Source organism: Schistocerca americana, chromosome 2, assembly GCF_021461395.2.
Source record: "Schistocerca americana isolate TAMUIC-IGC-003095 chromosome 2, iqSchAmer2.1, whole genome shotgun sequence".
NCBI classification, from domain to species: domain Eukaryota; kingdom Metazoa; phylum Arthropoda; class Insecta; order Orthoptera; family Acrididae; genus Schistocerca; species Schistocerca americana.
The window spans coordinates 303,546,194-303,572,774 of record NC_060120.1 but is presented as its reverse complement, the minus strand read 5'-3'; the positions used below and the strand labels follow the sequence as shown (position 1 = coordinate 303,572,774).

General features: G+C 39.4%; 1 protein-coding gene across 2 annotated transcripts in view; it reads right to left on the bottom strand.

Annotated features, from left to right (window-relative positions):
• Positions 1-277: 277 nt before the first annotated feature.
• The window catches only part of LOC124596551 (transcription factor E2F6-like), a 63,214-nt gene continuing 36,910 nt past the window's right edge, over positions 278-26,581 (bottom strand). For both annotated transcript variants that reach the window (XM_047135734.1, XM_047135735.1), the window contains exons 7-9: positions 9,819-9,967; positions 9,453-9,723; positions 278-1,878 (exon numbers count right to left, since the gene is read on the bottom strand). In XM_047135734.1, the coding sequence (XP_046991690.1) occupies positions 1,733-1,878; positions 9,453-9,723; positions 9,819-9,967 (566 nt within the window). In that variant the 3' untranslated portion in view covers positions 278-1,732. The remainder of the gene's footprint in view (positions 1,879-9,452; positions 9,724-9,818; positions 9,968-26,581) is intronic.

Genomic DNA, 26,581 nt, shown 5'->3' with positions numbered 1-26,581 from the left:
CATTGTGTAGTATTTCATAATGTCTAACCCAAATTCACTGCTATCAGAGGTTCAGACAAGGAGAAATAGTATCACCATCTCATATCCTTTAAATACTGAATTGTGGTTAATGGATGAAGATTGAAAAGGTATGGTTTCTGATCCTCATACCAATCTACAAGCAGACACTCTTATCAACAAAATGTTTATGTAGTGGATATAATGGCACTCTGCCACCTCAATACACACATACCTGCATCACTCAATGAGACACTTCTAAATAAAAGACACACGTAAATAGAAATATAAGTTCTTTTATTTTCAAAAGTAAAAGATCTTTTTGTATAAGAATATTATTGGATATTATATCACGAACAATAGAAAATAAAATCACACTATAACAAACATATAATAGTTCAAATCACACAAATAAGTGCAACATCATGTGGGCTGAATCTTCCAGATAAACTTGAGGTAATTACAAAATACAATGAAATGTGCAACATGATAGGACCATGGAGAAGGAATGCTGATAAAAGGCAAATGACAGGGGGAAAAATAAAAAAAGTTACATACAAAACACAGCCTATTATTAGCTGATGTACAGTGCAGTTTGTTAAGCTATAATACAGGATGCACACTCATAAATAACATAAAAAATATTTCATTCCAGGTCAACTACAATCATGGCATTTAAAAAGACATTTGGTGCAACACAATGGATACATTTTGCACAGCCTAGATGACAGAGAACTGCCAATAAATTGTTCTGATCGCTTCACCTTCCACAGTAACACACTTTTTTTGCATCATAACATCAAATAAAGAACCTCCAATTCATTATGTACTTGGAGTATTTCATTTCAACTGGAACAGCAAAGTTCATAGTGAAAAACAAATAATTAAGAATAGTCAAATTTATAGTAGTAGTAGTATTTACTGTACTTGATCCACTTCCCGATATTAAAAATGATGCTTTAACTTTATATAGAAGACTCATGAGATAGATTTGAATTTTTCTGTGCAAAATAAATTAACTATGCTTATAAATTAAATCTAAATATTTAGTATTACGGTACATAATTTACAAAACGTATTATAATTTATCCCTGACCACAAAGGTTACTCACTGTTTTTTTCTTTAAAAAATAATGGCACAGGTAAGATTAAAAGTTACATTATTAACACTGCAATTGTGTAAAAAATAAATGTTTCAATGCTAACATTTCTCCCATCAGAACAGCACACATGTAATGTTCCAGAAAAAACATTCAACAATAAGCACAACAACCTCATGTCACATAAATAACAGTACTTTCTGTGAGACTGATATTGTTATCCACAAATCCACAACACTGATGCACAGATTACCCTTTAGAGGGCCAAGGAAATAATAATAATAAAAAATTGCAGTAATTTTACAATGAAGTTCATTGCAATAAAGGGAAATTATGGAGTAATCTCCTTTCTTTTGTACACTGGTAAAATTAAGAATTTCTTTGGTGTTTCCCAGATTAAACAATCACTTCTTTATGAAAGATCTCTCCTTTTAACTGCTAGAAATGGGTAAGACTGGTCGTGCAAAAATAGTGTTTCAGCATGCCAGTGCAACGTTACAGTTACATGATTTGTTACATCTACAGCACTTTGAATATAGTATGATTCACAGAATGCATTAGACAATACAATTTATGTACAGGAATGATACCCATATATGTAACACAGCATCTCACAAGAAAGGGCACTTCTGGTTTTAAGAAAAATCAAAGAGATCCATAAGGCCCTCATCCACATCCAAACTGAAGTTATAGTCTGCATCAGACAGTGGAGGCTCCAGTGACAGGAAAGGCTCGCAATATGACGAAAATCCCATGTCCAGCATGGTATCTGGTTCTGCAGCTGAGAAAATTATGACATCAGATCACAAAAGCATACCAATCTTGCAACTAAATATTAATCGTCTCTACTACTCCAGTAATTTTATTTCACTGTCATCTGAATGTTAGATTTAACATACATACGTACCCATACATGCAAGCATTACAAGCTTTAACAAAAGACAAGATGCCATGCAGCAGAAAGTAAATGAGCTCCCAAAGCAAGCAGTTGTGTCAGTAACACGGCAGTCTAAGCAATCCCGAACTCAGCTGAATCCCATGGTGCTACGGTAGTAATATACGTAGCATACACAGGCTCCAACTAAGCTCAGGGCACAGAGCAAAGCAAATGGCACCACATGTGTCTATTTATATTTTTCATTAATAGACACAGGCCCTTCTCAGTAGGCACCTTAAAATATCACAAATGCATAACTGTTACAGGACAACACAATAAACAAGTGCATTAACATGCTTCTAAAATCTTTTGCTGGTTTAGTATATTTTATTATTTGGGAGAATAATGCACTTCCATTAGCTCCTTCAGAAACCAGTTCACTATAATGTAAATTTTCAGACATGACATAAGGAATAGGTTCAAAAAATTTGGCAAACTAAGGAAATAGTGTGTTAATTATAGCAGTGGTATGCAAGAACAGTGTTTTTTCTCATGATTCCTGTTTAAATTTCTTGACCATCTGTAAGTCCACCTTGCCCTAGAATCACTTATGAAACCTTTGTCTTCGTCAATGTCACCTTGGTAAGGGCCTGAACGATGGAAAAGTAATCCAATAACAAAAATGTTGTCAAAAGTATTTTCTGTGGTTTTCTAAGACAGAGACTGACCTTTCTCCTAAAATTCTCTCAACACACCTAAATCTTCCATTTACCTTCACCAATCTTGAATAGAGGTTTGCATCTTTTCATATTTCTGATGAGTGCACTTACATACTGAAATAATCCAATAAGCTCTTACATCAAGAGTGATTTTTTATTTATCAACATTTTGTTATGTTTATCCCCTTTAATGAGATCTAACTTCATTAAATGAAATGGAAACACCCTCAGTCCATCATCATCACCACTACCACCACCACCACCACGTCAATATCTCGAGTGCTGGCTATTCTACATCCTGTGTTAAAAGAGGGACCTGTTTCCCAATAAAATAGTGTTTCCCAAATTTTGCTATTTAAAGAGAGAAGGCACTACTTCTTGGCAATTATCATGTTTGAGTACAGAATATGCTTCAGGATGCCACAAATAATAGATGTTAGGGATGAGGAGGAAATCAGTGTTTAACATCCCTTTAATAACAAAGTCATTAGAGACTGAGCACAAGCTTCAATTAGGGAAGGATGGGGAAGAAAATGGGTCGTGCCCTTTGAAAGGAACCACCCCGCATTTACCATAAGTGACTTTTGGGAGGGGGATATGGATGGCCGGACGTGGATTTGAACCGTAGTCGCCCTGAATGTGAGTCCAGTATGCTAACCACTGCACCACCATGCTCGGTTCAATGTTAGGGATATAAGACATTTGTACAAGTCTGTCTATGTCAGTTATTTGAGTCTACAAAAGTTCAGTCACGTAAGTTTCCATACTTCAATTAAAATTATCTGATAGCTGACACTTCACACATTGGAGATGGTTTCCTCCAATCAGAGAACACACACTTTCATGCCCGAACCGCTCACTGTTGCCGAACTGCCGTAACAATTGATCTGTTCACTTCCAATTCCATGTCCGGCATCTTTTCTTGATGTGTTTGGATCCAAATCCTGGGTCTGCCCATTTCATTCCATTCCATCACACTTAACCCCCCCCCCCCCCCCCCCAAAAAGATGCTAACAACACACATTTCATGCACGGCCCTAACCAAACACTATTGGATACTTCTGTACAAGACGAGATTCAAAACCACTCCAGAAATCAGGTTACATTAGGTAAACTTCACACAACACTGCAAAAAGCCTAATTTTTAAAGGCTACAACTCATTTCGATTAGGCCACCAGAGACATAAATGTACATAGGATTCTACAGTGTGATGTCATAGCACAGTGGATAGTGTACAAATATGACATGCAAAAGGTCATAGGTTTGAGTCTTGCCAAATGCAACAAAATTTTTTAATTTCTAAACCTAATCAAAAGATTTCGATTACTATTTTCATTCAATTAACCGGTTTAAATGTAATTTTTTTTATTTGCTCTTATTTTTCTTGCTATTACTCTTTTTCTTTTGTTTGGAATCTATCGCCTATTATCTGCAACCAAATCCCAATGAGGACCGCTTATCAGTTGGTAACTTGGCTGCTGGTGTAACTGTTATTTCTTTTACCCACTATTAACACTCCATTACGAGGAACAATCTACCTTTTTGACAGACAATCTACATGCTGAAAATTTCCCTATTTGTTAGATTCACTCAACCACCGACTCCTAATGTTATGCTCGGGTATCTAATTTTTTTGAGCGTACACACTTCAACAATCAATTATTGCATGGGGTGGGATGGAGGGGATGGGGAAGGGGTCCGAAAGAATGTGTTTAGTTGCATTACACACACTGGCCAGTTTTTGTGTTTATGTGTCTCTTTGAACATGACACTTGTCAATATCTTTGTTAAGCCTCTAATGTGATTTAACATATCTGGACTGAAAATGATGCGATCTGAGACACCATGACAATCGAACCTGAGGTAATGATAGTATGGGGCTTGAGTTGGCAACCTTTTTCCCCCACTCCTTTATAGGAACTACCATCAAGGTTTGTATTGGAGGTAGTGATAACTGAAACATCAAATTTCCTTAGTGTATTAAGATTTCACATTCTCAAAGATTTCCCCTTTTTTTATTCTTTAATTTCACACCAATGCTAATTTTTATCAAGTTGTAAACTCAATTTAAATCTCTACCTGGACAGTGTCACACAGGGTTTCACCAGATTACTAAAAATGTTGGCAATAGGGTTTACCCTGGCCTTTTTGAAGTAATCATCTTATTTGGTTAATTTTGAAAGGGGGGTGAGAAAAGAAAGGGGGTGTCTGCTACAGTTGTTCAAAATAGAAATTAAGTTTCTGTTATTTCTTTCCTCGGGCTAGTTTTTGTGAAGAATTATGCCTCCATTCCTTACCATACTATACTGCATTTGCCCACCCATGTATAAGATGATGTTATTCCTCAATTTTATATTAATATACAATCTTTATTTCTCCATTTATAATTTGCAAATTGGGCATGGTAACTAGTACAATCACAATTGGTGTTTGCTCTTCCTACAATATTAAACTGCTCTTACAGTACATAAAGCTTTAAGCTAATAGTACCAATTTGAATCTGTGTTCCAACATTCACTAATATTATCGCTCAATCACAAGAGGTTGTTCTAAAACTCTATTAGCTATTTTTTAATTTTACTCCTGGTAACATAAATCTATGGGTGACAATGCACAGACTCCTATTAAGATTTATTAGATTCACTGAGAATGAATTTCTGAATTTAAGATTACTGATATGACTTGACCACAGTACAGCATATAAACACAAAATATGGCTCTTTACCACACGCAAGCACGACAGTTATAAAACTAATGTAAAGGCAACTTTGAACAATATTTTGTACCAACCATACTTAAATCAAAATCAGCCCCAAACAAACAAATTTTATAATCCAACAACATCCAATCTCTTATTGCTTGGCATGGCATAGAAGATAAAAAGGGCCTTGGCATTTGTTTCTTGACTAAGTATTTTTACCTTCCATACACTCAAAATAGGGCATGACCAACACTTTGATTAACCCAACTCTTGTTTTATTAGCTGTACCACCCTCTGAGTTCCCATTGTCTTTTTTAACACCTTCATAAGTATTGTCTCTATATTAGACCTTGTTTCCCCTTCTGATTTCATATTTAAGAGGTTTTTCTTAGTATGTTGTCAGTATTGGCGCCTCTATTTTTTTCATCTTTTCTGTTTTAAGAACAAAACTATGAAGTCAATCACACTGATTCATCTCTTCCAAAGGCTTTTTAAGGAATTTTAACAATGTGCATTACAGATCACAACACAAATAAAACATTTATTATACAATTTCTTTGAAATATAGACTGCCCTAACTCTAAGAAGAAAGTTATGAGCAAAACACTGATGTTAAGATTCTTCTACAAACCATGTAAATAATTAAAAGTTTGCAGGCTGGAAAGAGGTATGTACAAAATTCCAATGATAGGTTTTGATCTCGTAGTAACTAGAACTCTGTCTGTGATGTGGTTATGAAGGACAGCACAAAGTCACAGGCAGAGATCTGGCACTACCACATCAGTACAGTAGTTTTCCTCCAGAAAGTGCAGTTAGTGATTACAGTAGGCCATTATTTTAATCCAACATTTGAACACAGTTTCAACAGAGCTTAAATTTGATATATCCATTAACAGTTAGGCACTTGCCTATCAACAAGCAACAATTACTCAATAAATTTTTATTTTCAAGTTTACAATATTTTTCTCAAAAACTGGCTGTATAAAGCAGTATGCACACAAATATAACAATGGACACAGGAGTAGGAAGGAAAGAAGGCTGGCAACAGAACGAAAAGCAATGTCATGCAAACCAAGGACTATGGATGTTTAGTGCATTGAGAAAGAACTCAGCTTGGAAAACAAAGCAGTATAGAGAGTAATATCAGATGACGAGGAAGAACTACAATGGTAAAGGGAGAGAGAACATATTATGTTCACACAAAGTAACAATCCGGCATATCATTTACGATGTCAAAATTCAAAGAACCACCTCCATTTAAGAGCTTTACAGCAGCAGCTGCCAAGAGACATTCAATGTCAAATGTTTATCATATGAATGCAATAAATTGGAAATAGAATTATTTCTCCACGGAAATAAAAATTTCGAACTTTAAGAATATAATTTTTTTCATGCCCTGAGAAAGTGTCCTTAATAGAATTTTACAGTCAAAATCATTTCTTTGAATTTAGGTAATTAACTCTATTATTAAAAAACAAATGGGATGCACCAAAGAAAAAACAAAACATCCTCCATCATTAACACAATTTTGCCTTCTATTATAAATGTAGACTCAAGTGTACATGTAACTATATATTACCTCACTGTTTTCCTTCAATGAACAGTCAGAAAGAAGTGGTTATTATTGGAAGATGACAAAGTTAACATCAGCATTCAGCATACTTAAAAAGAATGTACAGATTTAACTATCCTGAAATAAATATGGCAATGCTGTGTATTTCTTATCTGCATTAATATGAACGATACACACAAGCCCAGGGATACATACCAATCTCATTCAATGTATTGTAAACTTAAAGCAGTTCTATGAAGAAAAGTGCACTTAGAGAAGTAACAGCTTTCTTCCTCCAGCTCAACCGTAGTACAGGAAAAAGAAAGAGGAAAACTGCAGTTCTTCAAATGTGTGATATAATTTGCCACAACTACAGTCACCTGCATAAAAATATTTTCCTACAGAAAGACATTGCAACCGACGGTATAAGTGGGACAGCACCAGTAGCAAAATTACAGATTTTAAGATTATGTCCCTGAGAGCAAAAAGCAGTTTTATAACATTAACATACTGAGAGTCACTCAAAACAGACCCTGTGCTGACTTACACTGTTTACCATGAGTAGGACCTGAAAATGTAGCAGCTATTTTTGGAGGAATTTGGAAGTTTTTTCTGGGTGGCCTCTGCAACCAGAGACAGGGGTCGTGTGAGTGAATTGCATTTGCATTAATATGAACACGTGTGTGTGTGTGTGTGTGTGTGTGTGTGTGTGTGTGTGTGTGTGTGTGTGTGTGTAAAAGGCATTTTAGCTGGAAGATTACTTGTTTAGCAACCTTTTATTGTGCCTCTCTGCTACTTAACATCTCCACTATACGGGGAGTAGCAGCCTGTCCTTTTCATAATATTGTCTTTGTGTAAATATGAGAAGTACAAATTTAAAAGGTTGTCATCATGCTATGGACTGAAGATTATGCATTAATGCTTTGAAATAATTTTCTGGTGATGGGGAAGCTTTTATACTTTAATGATTGTTTAGCAAAAACTTCAAGTGTTTTTCCCCCTTTCCAAAATGGTCTTTGTACTTTTACTCCTTCTTGCTCTATTTCTTAACAGATGATTGTTTCTGTTGAGAAGCAGCAACACTTTCACATCAGTTAACTTCGTATCTGATTTACAGTATTTCTGGAGATCATCTCCCCCCCCCCCCCCCCCCCCCAACTCTATAACAGCAAAATCTGCAGAACATACTTCACTCTTTCATGGGCATTCACAGCAATGCGCCCCACGCTAGACAACATTACAGATAGAACTGACATGGCATTTAGTGTAGAAGTAGAATAAAAAATAACTTATTTCCATACAGTCAAAAACATTTCAAGGTTTTGTTTTTCAGTCACTATACTATATAGTGTGGACATTATAAACTGGCAGTCAGCCATGGGTGTCAACAAACAACAACGACTGCCAGAGGGGCAAGGAGCAGAGTGGTGAAACAAGCCCTGCATCCCCTCGCAGGGCAGCAGCCTAAACCAGTGGTCTACAATCCCCCGCAGAACTGACACAGGGTTACAGGGATTGCTCATCTTTTCTAATGTCGTCAGGGTCATAACGGAATTTCATGATGGACCAGGATTTCAAAATAAGAAAAGAAAACAATGGAGACAAAACACAAATCATCTGGTAACAGCTACCACGCAAATACTGGCTATGCTGTCAACAAGGTAGCTGAAGCCCATCCTCTACTGGAATTTGACAACCACAATGCACAATACCCGCTGCCTAAAAGAGCCACATTAAATGTCTACTTTTTATACCTATATTTGAACTTGAGCTACGGGAGAAACTTACACCTAAAGCACAATGATAAGTCATAGCATTCATGCACCTTATATTTTGCACATACATTCTTATGCACACGATCCTTTCAAACTGGGCTTAGCCAGATGAATTGCAATACCAGCAACCAAAAATTAGCTACATTTTCGATATTTTTATTTAAAACTATCTCTGAAAAATAGTCCACCAGGATACAGTTCGCAATGAAACAGCAGCTGCTAGATAATTGTGTGTTTTTTGTATTTTGAGATAAAATTTGTATCTATATTAGCATTTATTACAAAATGTGGATTACACAGGCTCTCAACGCCGAGTAATATTCTGTCATAATATTGTGTATCTCTCCAGGGATACCAGTACTCTGATGACTTTTTCATGCCGAGTTTTTGGGATAAACTCAACTACAGTCACTTTACGCTATTCACTTCCAAGCATTTACTATGTAATGATATGTTTGCTGAACTCTCTTAGTTTATGGGTGTTCAATTTATCACACACTATTATTGTTGTTGTTGTTGTTGTGTTACATCAGCAGTGCTTAGTCTGATTATTTAAGCAATGACAATATAACTCCAGAAATAAAGTGATTGAAAGCATTTTTGTACAAGACACACAAGGTATGTTCGTATCGTGATTGAATACATGTTTACTGTGCATCCACACGCATATACACAAAGAAAAAATACATTCTACAATAAAAATGGTGTAAATTAATTTTTGATTGGTTACCTGTAGGAAGATGTGGATCTGACTGCTTGCCTCCCATAAGAGGACCAAGGCTGCTGGGACCTGGTAATATGTCTTCGTCACATTCCCTTCCTATTGGATCTTCTTCCTTAATTACAAAATCTTCTGACAGTTCCAGACTGTCAAGACCAAGACCAAATTCCCCAGCACTACATGAGGCTACAGGCTCAGGAGTGGGTTGAGGTGCTGGTTCTTCTGGACAAAGGAAAACCTCAATTTCACCATGCTGGCTCTTCATATGCATTGTCAGGCCCTACATGAAAAAAAAAAGAGAAAAATGGTAGATGAAAATTATTAGTCATGTAAATACATTAAGTGACTAAAACCTGAAATTTAAGGCATACTAACCTCACTTGCCGATGGTACTTCAAGTTTTGCTTCTGGTGGGGCTTTGATAGCCATCACCGTTTGTTGGCGGTATTCTGCAATGCTCCTTAAATCTTGGTATGTGATGTAAGCGTAACGTTTATTTTCACTCATTTGGCGAAGATTGGCCTCTGTGAAGAAAGTTGTAATGATGCAGAGAGAAACAAAACATTCTGCACTCTCAAAAGAAATTTGCCTCACTGAGAACATTATCATACAACATATTTTGTTGTTTAACATCACTATATTAATTCTGTAATACCAGCAGGCAATAATTTAGAATATATAATTGTGAGGGTCTTATGCAATATCCTAAACAAACTGTTGTTTCACAATTATTTTTCTGATGGATACTTTACAATTAGTAGAATGAAAGTTGACAAAACTGATATTCTTGTAAAATCGAGGATAGTCTGTTTTTATTGCTACACAAAATATCTAAATGTGGTTTATTAACTGCACAATTATGCATGCTTGTTAGTAAGAAGAGACTATTTCAAATTGTGGGCATATCAAATACCATTTTTACACGAATCTAAGCCGCACCTAAAAAACGAGACACGAAATAAAAGGGGGGGGGGGGTTAAAAAAAAACGAATCTAAGCCGCACCTGAAATTTGCGACTCGAAATTCAAGGGGAGGGAAAAGTTTTAGGAAGCACCTCCATATCGAAACAAAGTTGGTCCATTGTAATATGAGACACAATATACGTCGAATGAATGACGATACAGCGACAGTAGTTTGGTTCGAGTCGTAAGCTTAGCAGTTAAGCTTTACCAGGTAGCCATTGCGTCAGATGCTTCGTCCGTATTTATATGAGTACCCGTCCTTTTTCATGTGCTCCGTATGGTTTGAATCGATTGCTTATTTTGCTTTGATCTGATAAGTGCTGTTTTCTTTGCTATAGGTGTTCACGTCACTCTAAGCTGAAAATGCATTACTGTACTGTTTCATGCATTGTTTGTCGCATTCTGATAGTGCCTGTTTACGGCCTGTTGCCGCTTGCGGCACGGTTTGCTTTTGTGCGCGCTACCACCGCTTACAATAAAAAGAAAGAGAGGAATTGTCTCATTAGCGAAACAATGGCAAAAGGATGTTATTTGTTGTTACTTACACTGCTGCTTTCTTTGATAATGATCAACAAGAACCAAATAATAGACTGCGTATGACAGAACATGTTCTGAACGAGAGTTAGGCGAAAATTTTTCTCCGTTTGAAAATCTTTGCGGCCGCTTCTTTAGTACATCAAATTCTGCACAGAAATTAGTCATCTTAGATTTATAAATCTAGTCAGTTGCCGTGCTTCATTTCTGACTGTATCACTATTAGGCATAAGAATAATATGAATATAAACATGACACACGTTGCTGTTGTCTCACTCTAGTTTCGTAGTTTATTAGGCAGACAGGATTTAAATGAGATAGCAGCAAACACGAAAGAATACATGGCAAAATGTTTATATTCGTATTATTCTTATGGTGAAGAGAATAGTGCATGTGATTCACATTTCATCAGGTTCCTATTAGCAACCACCTCTTCTCACAGGTAGGAAAAAATTCAGAACATAGAGTTGGCCATATTGACAAACATCCTAAACAGTCTTGCTAGTCGGATTTTCGTAGTACATTGAAATTCTGCTACATTCAAAGATGAACAATACGGAATTTGTATTTACTTCGTTGGATAATGTAAGAAAATGCAGTGGTCGAAACTCTGGGCGTAGAAAAAAAAAAAAAAAAAAAAAAGCTAGTCTTCCACCTTCCTTTTTTTTTTTAATTTATTTACTGACGCAGAGGGTTTGGCGCCAGTATTTATTTGTGCTTACAAAGCATGCCTGTGTAGCGCTACATATATTTGACAGCAGAAGTTAGTTGTAGTGGCACTTACCAACATTTTTCAGAACTTCCGCTTGCTTTGCACTCGATTCTAAGCTGCAGGCGGTTTTTTGGATTACAAAAGCCGGAAAAAAAGCGCGGCTTGGATTCGAGTAAATACGGTACACTTCTAACAGCAGAAACAGTATCTCAGGACATCAGCAGTTCCTACACAATTTCCGTTCACACAGTTTCACCACTATTCTTTTTATATTTACCATGCCCTTCAAAACGATAAGTTGTACTTTGTGGCTTAATTCTATTTTCCTTCTACTGTTCTGGTCGTATGTAAAGTACACCAGTGGCAAAAAACAGTCAATACCGTCACTGCGTGATAGCGATGGAAATGTTACCGATGATGGTGCCACTAAAGCAGAGTTACTAAATACGGTTTTCCGTAATTCCTTCACGAAATAAGACAAAGTAAATATTCCAGAATTCGAAACGAGAACAGCTGTTAGCTTGAGTGACATAAAAGTAGATGTCTCAGGTGTTGTGAAACAACTCAAAACACTTAAGAAAGGCAAGTCTTCCAGTCCAGAGGAAATACCAATCAGGTTCCTTTCGGAGTATGCAGACACAATAGCGTCTTTCTTAGCAATCATATACAACCGCTCACTTAACGAAAGGTCTGTTCCTAAAGACTGGAAAATAGCACAGGTCACACCAATATTCAAGAAAGGAAATAGGAGTAACCCATTAAATTACAGACCCATATCACTGACCTCAATTTGCAGTAGGATTTTGGAGCATGTACTGTACTCTTAACATTATGAATCACTTTGAGAAAATGACTTACTGATACATAACCAACATGGATTCAGAAAATATCATTCTTGTGCAACACAGCTAGCTCTTTATTCCCATATAATAACGAGTGCTGTCGATAAGGGATCTCAGATCGATTCTATATTCCTAGATTTCCAGAAGGCTTCTGATACAGTTTCTCACAAGCGACTATTAATCAAATTGAGGCATATGGAGTATCGTCTCAGTTGTGTGACTGGATTCGTGGTTTCCTCTCAGAGAGGTCGCAGTTCGTAGTGATAGACGGTAAATCATCGAGTAGAACAGAAGTGACATCTGGTATTCCACAATGGTAGTGTCATAGGCCCTCTGCTGTTCCTGATTTATATAAGTGATCTAGGTGATAATCTGAGCAGCCCCCTTAGATTGTTTGCAGATGATGCTGTAATTTACCGTCTAGTAAAATCATCAGAGGATCAATTCCAATCACAAAATGATCTAGAGAGAATTTCTGTATGGTGCAAAAAGTGGCAATTAGCACTAAACAAAGAAAAGTGCAAGATCATCCACATTGGTACTAAAAGAAATCCGATAAATTTTGGGTATACGATAAATCGCACAAATCTAAGCGCTGTCAATTCAACTAAATACCTAGGAATTACAATTACGAGCAACAAGCAACTTAAATTGGACAGACCACACAGATAATATTGAGGGGAAGGTGAAACAAAGACTGCACTTTGTCGGCAGAACACTTAGAAGATGGGTTCACTAAAGAGACAGTCTACATTACACATGTCCATCCTCTGCTGGAATATTGCTGCGCGGTATGGGATCCTTACCAGGTAGGATTGACGGAGGACATCAAAAAAGAGCAAAGACGGGCAGCTCGCTTCTTGTTATCGCACAACAGGGTTGAGAGTGTCCCTGATATGATATGTGAGTTGGGGTGGCAGTCACTGAAACAAAGGCTGTTTTCTTTGCGGCGAGATCTATTTATGAAATTTCAATCACCAACTTTCTCTTCCAAATGCGAAAATATTTTGCTGACACCCATCTACGTAGGCGTGATCATCATAATAAAATAAGAGAAATCAGAGCTCAAATGGAAAGATTTTCCCACGTGACATTCGAGAGTGGAATGGTAGAGTAGTAGTATGAAAATGGTTCGATGAACCCTCTGCCAGGCACTTAAGTGTAAACTGCAGAGTACCCATGTGGATGTTACTATTCCTTATCACTTTTGCATGTATTTTATACTGAAATTTCTTCATACAATTATCTCTGCGTTTTCATCCCCCCCCCCCCCCCCCATCCCCGCGGCTACTACACACTGCCAGAACTTCTTTCTTAAGTGCTTCCTTGAACACTCAATTTTATCTTCCAAGTTGACTGACAAGCCTCTTATAAATACAGTTTTTTACGAATTGCCAACAGTATTGCCCATTTCAGTTGTGTGCAAAGATACCTCTAATGTGTCACACTTTCGAATACACACTATTGTCCGCTACCATTACATTCAGACTGGGGCGACAACTGTTTCCAGGACCTGGTTAAGGGATGGGATTGTTGGAAGGAACAGAAAGGACAGAAGGAAAGAGGACCAGGAACAGGATACAGAGAAGAATAAAGACAGGGAGGGAGCTGAAAGGAATGGTATAGATGTTTTAAGAATATTTCCTTAACTTGAAATGAATACTGCATCAAGCAAACTCTTCACTGGCAACTACAAAAACTAGATACAAAAGTTTCACAATTAGTTTCCAATGTTGCTCACAGGCATGCACTAACAAGCTTGACCTCACCAGAGCACAAGCTCGGATTAAGAATGGATGGAGAAGGAAATTGGCCTTTTTCTTTCAAAGGAACCATCCCAGCATTTGCCTTGAGCAATTTAGGGAAATCGCAGAAAATCAAAATCTGCAGACACGAGTTTGAACTGTCGTAGAAGTTCAGTTTGCTAAACAGTGTGCACAAGTGATCGTGATGTAATGACAATGGTTACTTAAGTTACTACATCCTACTTAGACAATGAATGGACATCATTTAGTTCCAATATTATGGACGTATAGGAATTGTGGGTGAAGTTAAAATTGAAAATCATGCTCTGAAGAAGTATGGCCAGAAAAAGTGGATCAAGAACAGAAAAGACCCACCACGGTTTCACAAAAAAATTCAGAAAATGCCAAGGAAGCAGGGATTGTTGCACTCTCGGTTAAAAAATTGACAAAGAAATTTTGACAGGCAAAAGCTAATAGAAATTCAATGTCATATATCTACGAAAGATCTTGCCAACAACAACAACAAAAAATTGCAGTTGCACATAAAATAATTAGGTGTGTTGAAGGCTTCTATGCAGTCACTCATTGACTAGTCTGGCATGGCATTAAAGGCAGCAAAAGGAAAGCTGAAGTTTTACATTTTACTTTTAAGAAATCATTAGCACAAGAGGTTCATAAAGACATACTGTTGTCTGACTGACAAATTCCCATATGGAGGAATGGTAATAACCAATCCTGCCTTAAAGAAGCAAGGGAAAGAGTTGAAAAAATAAGTCATCAGGTTCAGATGGAATTCCAATTCAGTTTTATAGAAAATATTTTACAGTATTGGTCCCTTTACTTAGCTTACACTTATTGTGAATTCTCACCCAGTGAAAAATCCGAACGATTGAAGAAAATCACTGTTAACTCATGCATATAAAATGGGCAAAAGAAAGGATCAGCAAAATCACAGACCACAAAAGGGCATCCCCTTGTGACTCGGCACCACCAAGAACTGGAGCGACACTAGGTTGTTGCAGTATTCTTCAATATATTATAAATTTTAATACAATGAATTTCATTGAGACAGAAAAGCTTCTGTCTACACTTCAGCACAGATATAGAAAGCATTGATCACTCTAAACTCTGCTGGCCTTTTGTCACGCGATATACTGTGGACAGGCAGATTCCATATTCCTAGATATCTAGAAAGCATTTGACATGGTGCTCCATTACAGGCCTAACAAAGGCTCAAACACATGGATTAGGATCCCAGATATGCGAGTTGATAAGACTTCATAAATAATATACTGCCCAGTCACATTAATGACACCATCTGTCAAAAACCTGAATAACCACCCTTTGCAGCACGGACCACTGCCAGGCAGGCAGGCAGGCAGGCAGGCAGGCAGGCAGGAAGAGTCAATGTGATTCGGGAAGGTACCGACAGGGATGTGGAGTCATGCTGGTTCCACTGCCGCTGCCAGCTGCGGAAAGTTTCTCGGCTGAGGATCCATGGAACAAACAGCCCGACTGAGGTGATCCCACAGATTCTTGAATGGTTTGACATCCAGGGCATATTGTAAACTTATCCTGGTGCTCTCTGAACCCCATATGTACAGTGCAATCTGTGTGACACATTGCACTGTTCTGCTGATAGATGGAGTAGTGCTGAGGAAAAAAACTGCTTGTAGGGGGGGGGTTATGGTCCTCAAAACAAACTGCATGTAGGGGTGTGCATGGTGCTCAAGGGTAGGTGGGTTTTCAGATGGGGCTTCCAGAATGAAGAGATCACTCAAATGCCACGAAAACACTTCTTAAGACCATAAGACTCCTTCCTTGTTTGCTTTCAAATATTTCATGCCGTACACACAACAGCCATTGTCGGATCGAGCATGAAACTGGATTCATCTGACAAGGTCACCTGTCCAGTTGTGATATTGGCGTGTAAATTCCAGCCTTCATCGCAGATGAACACTATTTAGCATGGGCGCATGAACAAGGTGCCTGCTGTGGACGTCCATATGCAATAACATACAGTTGTTGAAGAAACACTTGGTTCATCTGGGAGGCCAGTCACTCAGAGTTACAAGTCTATTCGTCTGTACACACATCTGCAGCCGTCATTCACCCGTCAGCTATGGCCGACGATCACCAGTGTTGCCTTGGTGTTGATTTTGGATGATCCCAATTTTCCATTCATGGAGCACTTTAAGTCTGCTAGAAAGTAAATAGTTTCCAAACTAGCCATTTAGGTAACACTTCCATCCTTGGTCAGAAAGCTAACTATCAAGCTTTTTGGACATCTGATAAACCACTTCATCTCTGCATTATACAAAGAGAGCACTTTTTCCTGTGCCCCCAAACATACTTTATGTACTCTTATGCTAGTGCTGCCATCTGTCACCTATGAGTTGTTACTACATGTTGACATCAAATACAGGCAGTGGTCAAATTAATGTGGCTTGGCTATGCCAAGTCCAGGATGAATACCCTCCCAACCTTGTATAGAAACAGATCTCGCATGCCTTCTCTCTCCAGTTACTTACCAGCTCCACATACTCACCATCCATAAAGGAGCACTCACCTTGTGACTCAGTACCACATTTGTCACTTTGCAACATGAGCTGCACAGCAGTCAGACCACTTCATGAGGGCGGAAAGAGTGGGGAGGGAGGGAGGGAGGGGGGAGGGGGGAACCTTAGTTTTTGTTGAGTGTTATGGCAGCTTCTACCCTGAACCTCTATGCAGTGTTAACGTTGAATTTACGATGGAGGTAACTTTACAAAAATGCTATGCAGCAAAGTTTTGCTTGAAGCTCAACAAGACACTCCTGGAAACTTATGGAACGCTTAAGGAAGCCTTTTGGGTTGACACATTCCACTTTGCAGTCTAATAGATAGCACAAGATGTTTAGACAAGCTAGAGAGGATGTTGCTAATGAGGCTTGCATAGAACCCCCTGAAATATTGTGAACAGACAAACGTATGATTCATGTACCCCAGTTACTGAATTCAGACCATCGAATGAGTGTTCGCTTGATGTTGGAATTATTGGGACTTGGCAAAAACGATGAGACTGTATCAGAAAAATTGGACAGGCAGAAGATTTGCACAAACATGTGCCCAGAGTTTTGACCAACCATAAAACCTACACCAAATGAAAGTGTGTGCAGAACTCTAGCAATGATATGAAGATGACACCAATTTCTTGGACAATGTGATCACTGGGGATGAGTTATGGATCTTTTAGTATGATTTGGAGTCAAAGATGCAGAGTCCGGAATGGCACACATCACTGTTGCACCAGAAGGAGGCTCGCTTGAGCAAGTCCTGGGTGAAATACCACCTGCACCACCGCTCTCGATATAAAGGGGGATAGTTACCATTAGTTCATGCCTCCTGGCTAAACTGCCAGTGCTCAATTTTAAAAGGAAGTGTTCCACAGACTGAATGACAGGCTCACTCCAACAGGAGTTCCACACTTAGTGGAAACTGCACCACAGCAATGTGCTGGCCCACACCAGTCTTGTTGTCAGGCCCTACCTGAACCGGATCGGTGTGATGACAATGCTGTAGCCACCCTACAGTCCCGTCATGGCCTTGGCAGACATTTTTAATCCCTTGACTGGAAAGTGACCTCAAAGGAAAGCACCTCGGGTGAGTGGACAATGTGCAAGCTACTTCGATGGCTTCCCTGAAGAGCATTCCGAGTGAAGAGTTCGAGAAAGCTTAAGGCACTTGGAAATAACACTGGCAAAAATTTATTGATGCAAAAGGATAAGACTTCAAAGAATTTTAAGTCATGGAACCTATCCAAACAATAGAAAATAAATAAATAAATAAATTTACAACTCACTGCTTTCCAGACAAATCATGTAGACGTTTCCCATACATCCCCCCCCCCCCCCCACCACCTGGTCACAAGCATCTCCTATCCCATCACAGGCAGGGCTACCTGTGAAAGCAGTTGTGTGGTTTACACACTAAGAAACTAAGCAAAAATCAGCGTTGCTTTCTTCGTGGGTATGATGAATAACACGCTGTCTGTTCGCATGAACGGCCATTGACAAACTGGTCAAGAGAGCTAGACCACCCATTTGCTGAACAAGCTGCCCAACGCAATGTGCTTCACTTCAATGACTGTTTCACATCCTGCACTATCTGGACCCTTCCTACCAACACAACTTTCCTGAAATTCGCAGCTGGGAACCCTCACTGCAAAATATCCTACATTTGCAAAGTCCCCCTAGCAACATCTGCTAGTCCTTGTCCACTTATCTACACTGCTACCCCCCCCCCCCCCCCCAGGCCCATGCTGCCCCCTTACCACCACCACCACCACCACCACCACCACAAACACAGGACTACTGCTCTCATTGGACATAGTTGTGACTCACAAGTAGTAGTCCCCAGTAGTGGAATCTACTTCTTGAAATCGTCTATATGGCGATGTCACATATTGCAGCAATTCTGCCTGGTAAGCTCTTCTTTGGGAGTAATCGACGAAGCAGAAAAACCATGGAATGTTGTGGGATGGTTAAAAAAAAGAATGTTATTTTTACTGACTGTGTAGTGTAATGATATACTGGTTAAGGCACAGTTCTCACATGCAGAAGGTTGCGAGTTTGAATCTCTACTTTTTTATATCTTTATTGAAACGACTTGGATCATTATTGTATCCCACTATAACATTGCTGTTACTCAAGTCTGGTTAAATGGAAAAGAAAAAGAGAAGAGAAAGCATACATTCTTAATGTGTATGAGAATTGTATGTATGCCCTAATCTCCCCCCAAATCCATCACCTGTTTCCTCTCTCTGCGTCCATTCCCCCCCCCCCCCGCCCCCCCACCACACCCTTGAAACTTGTTTATTGTTATTGCAAATTCAGGTCATACTCATTAGTCAGTATAGTCAGTAAGTCAGAACAGAACCCCCATTTTCTGCAAAAACCATCTGCAAGGAAGAAAACAACAGCATATTTTGTTAAAAAAGAATATACATGAGAGAAACAAATTATCCAACAGTTTAAATGCCTAAACTGGCTGTGACGAAGGAAACAAAACTTAAAATTTTTACAGCATAGCACTTTCATTGTCGCAGTTGGTTTTAACAGAATATATAGTCTGTCTGTTTAATAGACTATCATTTAAAATTTAAAGTAAATTGGTTAATAACTAGGACAAGGAATTCCGCCTTATGCAAGACACCTTTTTAGTTTTGTTTTACCCAGGTTTCAGCACTTTTTGTGCTATCTTCCATGGGTTATTTTCTTACTGTAAAATTGTTGTTATATATCAACATTTAGCAAAACATTTGGTACATAATATTTACAATTGTGAATGAATAATTGTAAAATAGTATACCTCATTTGTTCATGGTTGAGATATGTATTAACGACCTGATGCCCTGTGTGTTGTTTATAGGATTATGTCTAAAGTTCTAGTTATAGCTTAATTGGCAAAAGAGTGGATGTATGCAACATGTAAGGTATGTAAACTAATGCATTCATCCACTGCATACACCCTATGATGATATCAAGATCCCGTCCAAAGCGACCACTGAAACAAAACAACAAAGCGATCTTGGCTGTATAAGATTTTCCTATTCACCTATGACAGATCGCTCTCTACAAACACATGCAACCTACAAAATGTCTTAAAAGTGGAACCTACTAATGGACAGTGAGCAAGGCATAATGTGAATCCAGCAATAGTACATAAGAAAAGCATAGCACTGAGATGTTGCTAATGTAGCAACAATGAATTGTGCAGCTGCATATATATATATATATATATATATAATGGAAGGAAACATTCCACGTGGGAAAAATTATATATAAAAACAAAGATGAGGTGACTTACCGAACAAAAGCGCTGGCAGGTCGATAGACACACAAACAAACACAAACATACACACAAAATTCAAGCTTTCGCAACAAACTGTTGCCTCATCAGGAAAGAGGGAAGGAGAGGGGAAGACGAAAGGAAGTGGGTTTTAAAGGAGAGGGTAAGGAGTCATTCCAATCCCGGGAGCGGAAAGACTTACCTTAGGGGGAAAAAAGGACAGGTATACACTCGCACACACGCACATATCCATCCACACATGTGTGGATGGATATGTGCGTGTGTGCGAGTGTATACCTGTCCTTTTTTCCCCCTAAGGTAAGTCTTTCCGCTCCCGGGATTGGAATGACTCCTTACCCTCTCCTTTAAAACCCACTTCCTTTCGTCTTCCCCTCTCCTTCCCTCTTTCCTGATGAGGCAACAGTTTGTTGCGAAAGCTTGAATTTTGTGTGTATGTTTGTGTTTGTTTGTGTGTCTATCGACCTGCCAGCGCTTTTGTTCGGTAAGTCACCTCATCTTTGTTTTTATATATATATATATATATATATATATATATATATATATATATATATATATATATATATAATGGAAGGAAACATTCCACGTGGGAAAAATTATATGTAAAAACAAAGATGAGGTGACTTACCGAACAAAAGCGCTGGCAGGTCGACAGACACACAAACAAACACAAACATACACACAAAATTCAAGCTTTCGCAACAAACTGTTGCCTCATCAGGAAAGAGGGAAGGAGAGGGGAAGACGAAAGGAAGTGGGTTTTAAAGGAGAGGGTAAGGAGTCATTCCAATCCCGGGAGCGGGATTACCCTAAGGTAAGTCTTTCCGCTCCCGGGATTGGAATGACTCCTTACCCTCTCCTTTAAAACCCACTTCCTTTCGTCTTCCCCTCTCCTTCCCTCTTTCCTGATGAGGCAACAGTTTGTTGCGAAAGCTTGAATTTTGTGTGTATGTTTGTGTTTGTTTGTGTGTCTATCGACCTGCCAGCGCTTTTGTTCGGTAAGTCACCTCATCTTTATATATATATATATATATATATATATATATATATATATATATATATAAAAACAAAGATGATTTGACTTACCAAATGAAAGTGCTGGCAGGTCGACAGACACACAAACATACACACAAAATTCAAGCTTTCGCAACAAACTGTTGCCTCATCAGGAAAGAGGGAAGGAGAGGGAAAGACGAAAGGATGTGGGTTTTAAGGGAGAGGGTAAGGAGTCATTCCAATCCCGGGAGCGGAAAGACTTACCTTAGGGGGAAAAAAGGACGGGTATACAGTCGCGCACACACACACATATCCATCCACACATATACACACACAAGCAGACATATTTAAAGAATGAAGTTTGAACCAATGTTCTGATCCAACGTCGTGGCCTCTGCTTGTTAGAGACACAATCCAATGTACTGTGCAGTAAAGCAGATGATGTTTGTCCAATTTCTATCTAGAGAGAGAGAGAGAGAGAGAGAGAGAGAGAGAGAGAGAGAGAGAGACTGATTCCACATATGACTGTACAGATTATTAAGTAACTCTAGGTTATTGGGACACCAATTTTTGATCATTATCTGTATGCATTCACTGTTATATTGCATAAAAACTGATTGACTCTACAGCCATGTTCTTGTGCTCCCCTAGAAATTAATGTGTGTAAGACCTGAGAAGAAATCAATGAGACTACACTGAGGGAGATAAAACAATCATCACCAACACCAAAGAATAATTAATGTACAGTAATGAAATTCCGCGAATTCAGTTGTCCAGGTAATATATTTGAGTGATTAACATTGGGAGATCACAGGTCAATGTAAGGGCGAGAAAAGTGATTGCAAATGTGAAATGCTGGTTCATTAATAACTGATGTAACCACCAGCATTTTAAATGCAAGCATGCAAACATGCATTCATTGTGTTGTACAGAAGCCAGATGTCAAGTTTGTGGGATGAGGTTCCATGCCTCTTGCACTTAGTCAGACATACAGGAACAGTTCATGCTATTTGTGGGTGACACTGGAGTTGTCATCTGGTGATTTCAAATATGTGCTCAACTGGAGACTGATCTGGTGATCGAGAAGGCCAAGGAAACATGTTGGCATACTGTAGAGAATGGCGGGTTACAACAGCAGTATGTGGGTGAGTGTTATATTGTTGGAAAACATCGCCTGTAATGCTGTTCACGAACGGCAGCATAACAGGTCAAATCACTAGGCTGACGTACAATTGTCAGGATGTGTGGGATAACCACAAGAGTGCGCCTACTGTCATACGAAATCACACCGCAGACCATACCTCCAGAGCAGGCGCGGCTCGTGGTTTCTATACAGGGGAAGGCTGTGGCATTTATTGATCAGAGCCAACCATAGACCTCGGGTTACGCTACAGATTAGTCTGACGTAAACAACTAAGAATTCAGGGGGAGGGGGTGGGCAGATCACGCTCTACCCATAATTTTACGTACTGTATCTTCTATAATCAGGTATTAAATATCATTAGAAGCTAACTTCGTGTTAAAATCTTTGGTTAGTGTTTTTATACGTCATTATTGCATTTTCTGACACTTTGCAGCAAATCATATGAAAAGACGCGTTTCGGAGAGATCTTTAATGCGGGTCTGGAAGCACCAAGTTCTTTCACTTTCATCCTATGGCCGTGTTCCAAGTTTTTACATATTAATTTGCACACTGAATTCATATTGCGCTTGTTTCACACTCGCGGTGTGTTGCAGGTATTCACCAGCAAGTAAAACTCACTAAAATCCTGCAAAATATACTCCGAAAAAGAAACTTGCTAATATCACACGGTATCAACAAAAGCAGTCAGCATCAGCAAGCAAGGAAGGTAAAGTAACGGGACAAATTTCGCGCGTTTTGTCCTCTAACCACTTATGAAACTCTCGCTAGATGACAGTACTGGTACGTTACTGCAGTGTAGTGCACTCTGGCGGGATATTTGCAAACTTATTCTAAATGTGGATAAAATAGCCAATAGCAGAAACAAAACAACTATGTAAAACATTATCAAAACAATAATACTAAATGTCGATTAATGACGCATCGAAGCGTAGTAGAGATATGCAGAGACAGAGATTGGATAGCGAAGTTTCGGCCACTCTACATTCCTTTATTACATAGATAGTGGAACCTGAAAAATATGTGGTGGTTGGTACGACACCCTTAGGCTGCAAGCTCTGAGCCTTCGGGTCGCCCATAAAGAGCAGTACTTTGTAGAAGCCACGCCCCCAAACCGCTACTACATGCAGCTTACGGACGTTTCAAGGCGCAGCCTAAACACTACTAACCATTCGGAAAACATCTATCGATACAAACAGTTCCAAAAATGTTGACCGTCGTTATTTTAATCGGAACGGGAAATATGCGAAATTCGTCCTGATAATTTAAATTATGTAATACGTTCTTGCGAAATTTACTTTAACATATATTTTGGGGCGGCTCCGCCTCAGAGCCTTTAATTACGAGCCGCGCCTGCTCCAGAGTGTATGTCCAGTGTGTCTAGCACACAGAAAGTTTGGTTGCAGGTCCTCAATTGGCCTCCTCCTAGCCAACGCAAGGCCATCACTGGCACCAAAGCAGAACTAGGTTTCATCAGGAAACAACAGACATCCACCCTGCCCTCCAATGAGCTCTCGCTTGATACCAATGAAGTAGCAAATGAAAGTGGTTTGGGGCCAGTGAAGAGCATGCTACGGGGCAACTGGCTTGGAGCTGTACTTGAAGTAACAAATTTGTGAGTTTGTTGTGTTACTGTGGTGCAAGCTGCTGCTCAAATTGTTGCTGCAGATGCAGTACAATGAGCCAGATCCATATGCCATACATGATGGTCTCCCTCTCAGTACTGCCAAGTGGTTGTCTGGAGCCTGGTCTTCTTGCAACCATACATTCTTGTCATCTTAAAGGCATTCTTGACTAACATCAACACACCACATCTAACCTCAAAGATAACACTCATGACCGTTACATAGAGTATTTAATGTACACCTAAATTGCATCCTTGTAGTGGCACTACTAGCACCACTTTTATCCGACTGGCATGATATCTGAATAGACATCTTCCACATGTAAAAACACACCTACCAACTTCTGTTTTTGTGGCAAAATGCCTCCTTGGTGTTATGATCCCCCACCCCCAGGCAGTGTATGTTGTACAGCGAGATCAATAAATCTATGCAGTTAATACGCCACAAGTAGTTCCTCAGAAATCTGAGCAGCCTGCCTGCTACGTCTCTCTCTCTCTCTCTCTCTCTCTCTCTCTCTCGGGCAATACAAATACCTTTTGTTGACAGTTTCCCTAAATGCAACAGCAACCTTTCTTATTACGTGTAGTGTCTCTCTAACTCTTACCAACTGACTTTGAATATGCAGACATACTGCACCCAAAGTCAACAATTTACTAGAGAGACCAAAAGCTTTCAACTATGGAAAACCCAAGATCAAATAATGACAATATTATGAAAAGGACAGACTCATAGGGCTGGTGGCGAAAAGTGTTTCCACTGAACAGACCAGGGCAAGGAGAGAAGGTCTTTACCAAGTCCTGCATAGTTGAATTTGTGAGAGGGGTAAATGGCAAGGCCTCTGGAAAGGGCTGATACTTTTGTGGGGCTAAAGCTTTTTGTGAAAGGGTTCACAAATATGTTTCAGGTCTCTCTAGGTCCTGGATTCTGTGTGGTGGTAGCAGCAGAGAATTTTTGAGGTTTGGGTAAATGTAGCAGCTCTGCAAGGCAGCATTTGTCAGCAGTGAGGGGATGTTTGAAAGTGGTTGTAGAGGTGACGGATAGTGGTAGTCCAAGGCAGGAATAGGAAGTGAACACAGTAGTGTGTGTTTTTAAGGCGGCATTGTGCATGCTGCTCTAGCTCCTGGAGGGCATGAGTTTCACTGTGTGATATGGAATCCAGGAATTTGGAATTGTACAGCAGGAGAATTTTACATATGGAGAGGATGTACTGCAAGGATATTTGGGCCCGATTGACATGGTTTTGTGGGACTATGGTGGTAAGGCTTAAGGACTGGCAGAGTCTGAACAGTTGAAGGTCATTGTGGAAAGAGGGGTTGCAGTCAGAGATGGATAATTCGATGGTAAGGCCATCTGGGGGGATTCCATCAGCCAAACAACAATGCAGAAACAGTATATGGGATTTTGTTCTGGCTAGGGATAAGGAAACTCTTCTGTACTGACCCACATGGAAGGAACAAGGATTCATGGTGGAGGATAAAAACTCTTAATTAACTTAGAAACACACTCAAAAAAGTTTGCAGAAATACACCAAACGGGAGGGGGGAATCACAAAATGGATGAAGTATGGGGAAAAAAGGTAACACCTGATGGAGTAGGTCGATAGTGAAAGGCAAAGATTAATTGGAATTGACATGAAAGCACTGGGGGGGGCTGGGGGGGGGGGGGGGGCGGGGGGAGGAGGAAAGGTTGTATTATGGGTTGCAGGTCTATGGGTGGATAAGTGTGAAGAAGGGGGACGGCATTTGTGACTAGATTAGGTGAATTTAGTCTGTCTGAGCTGGAAGAGAGAGGAGAAGTGCAGAGCGGGTAAGGGTTGGTAGGGTGAGATACAAGTCCGTGTGGCACAGAAAATAACATGCACAGATACATGAGAGTGATCAATCTGAAGGTCAAAGATTAATGATATCAGTGGAAGTAATGCAGGACATGAGGTACTCCACCAACAATCAGTGTGATCCCGTAGCTGCCCATTGTGCACGGCCGAGATGGTTGATACAGTGTGGCTTGTAAGTAGAGCATGCAGTGTGATTTGCAAAGTGACAAATGAAACACAGGAAAGAAGAGAAAGAAAGGTGGACACTGAGTATAGTAATGTGATAGAAAATAATAACAAAGGAAAACAACTGGGTTATGGGATGGAAGGAAATTCATCATGCGAAAACAAACAATGGAAACAAAGGATGGAATAATGACCACAGATAAGAACAACAACAAGATTGTCAAACAAAGCTTTTGGCCCAAAACTGACCCTCGTCAGAACAGAAAACACACACACACACACACACACACACACACACACACACACACACACAGTCATCATTCTATCCGGGATTTTTCATGGCTTGATTTTTCCCGTCTGTTTTTCTTCCATCCCATAAACCAGTGCTATTTTGTAACATATTATTATACTCAGTGTCTGTCCTCCTATCTCTACTTTCCTGCGTTTCATTTGTCACCTTCCAAATAACGCTGCATGCTCTACTTACGAGCCACACTGTATCAACCGTCTCGGCCACACACAACAGACAGCTATGAGACTGCACTGATTGCTGGTGCAGCATCTCATGTCCCACATCACTCCCACGGATACCATTAATCCTAGACCTTGAAATTTATCACACTTCCAGCCCCACTCTCTAGTGTTATTTTCCGCACCCGCCTGTGCCACACTAACTTCTATGTCACCCTAGCAACCCCTCCCCAACCCCTTCTCCTCCTCCTCTCTATTCCAGCTT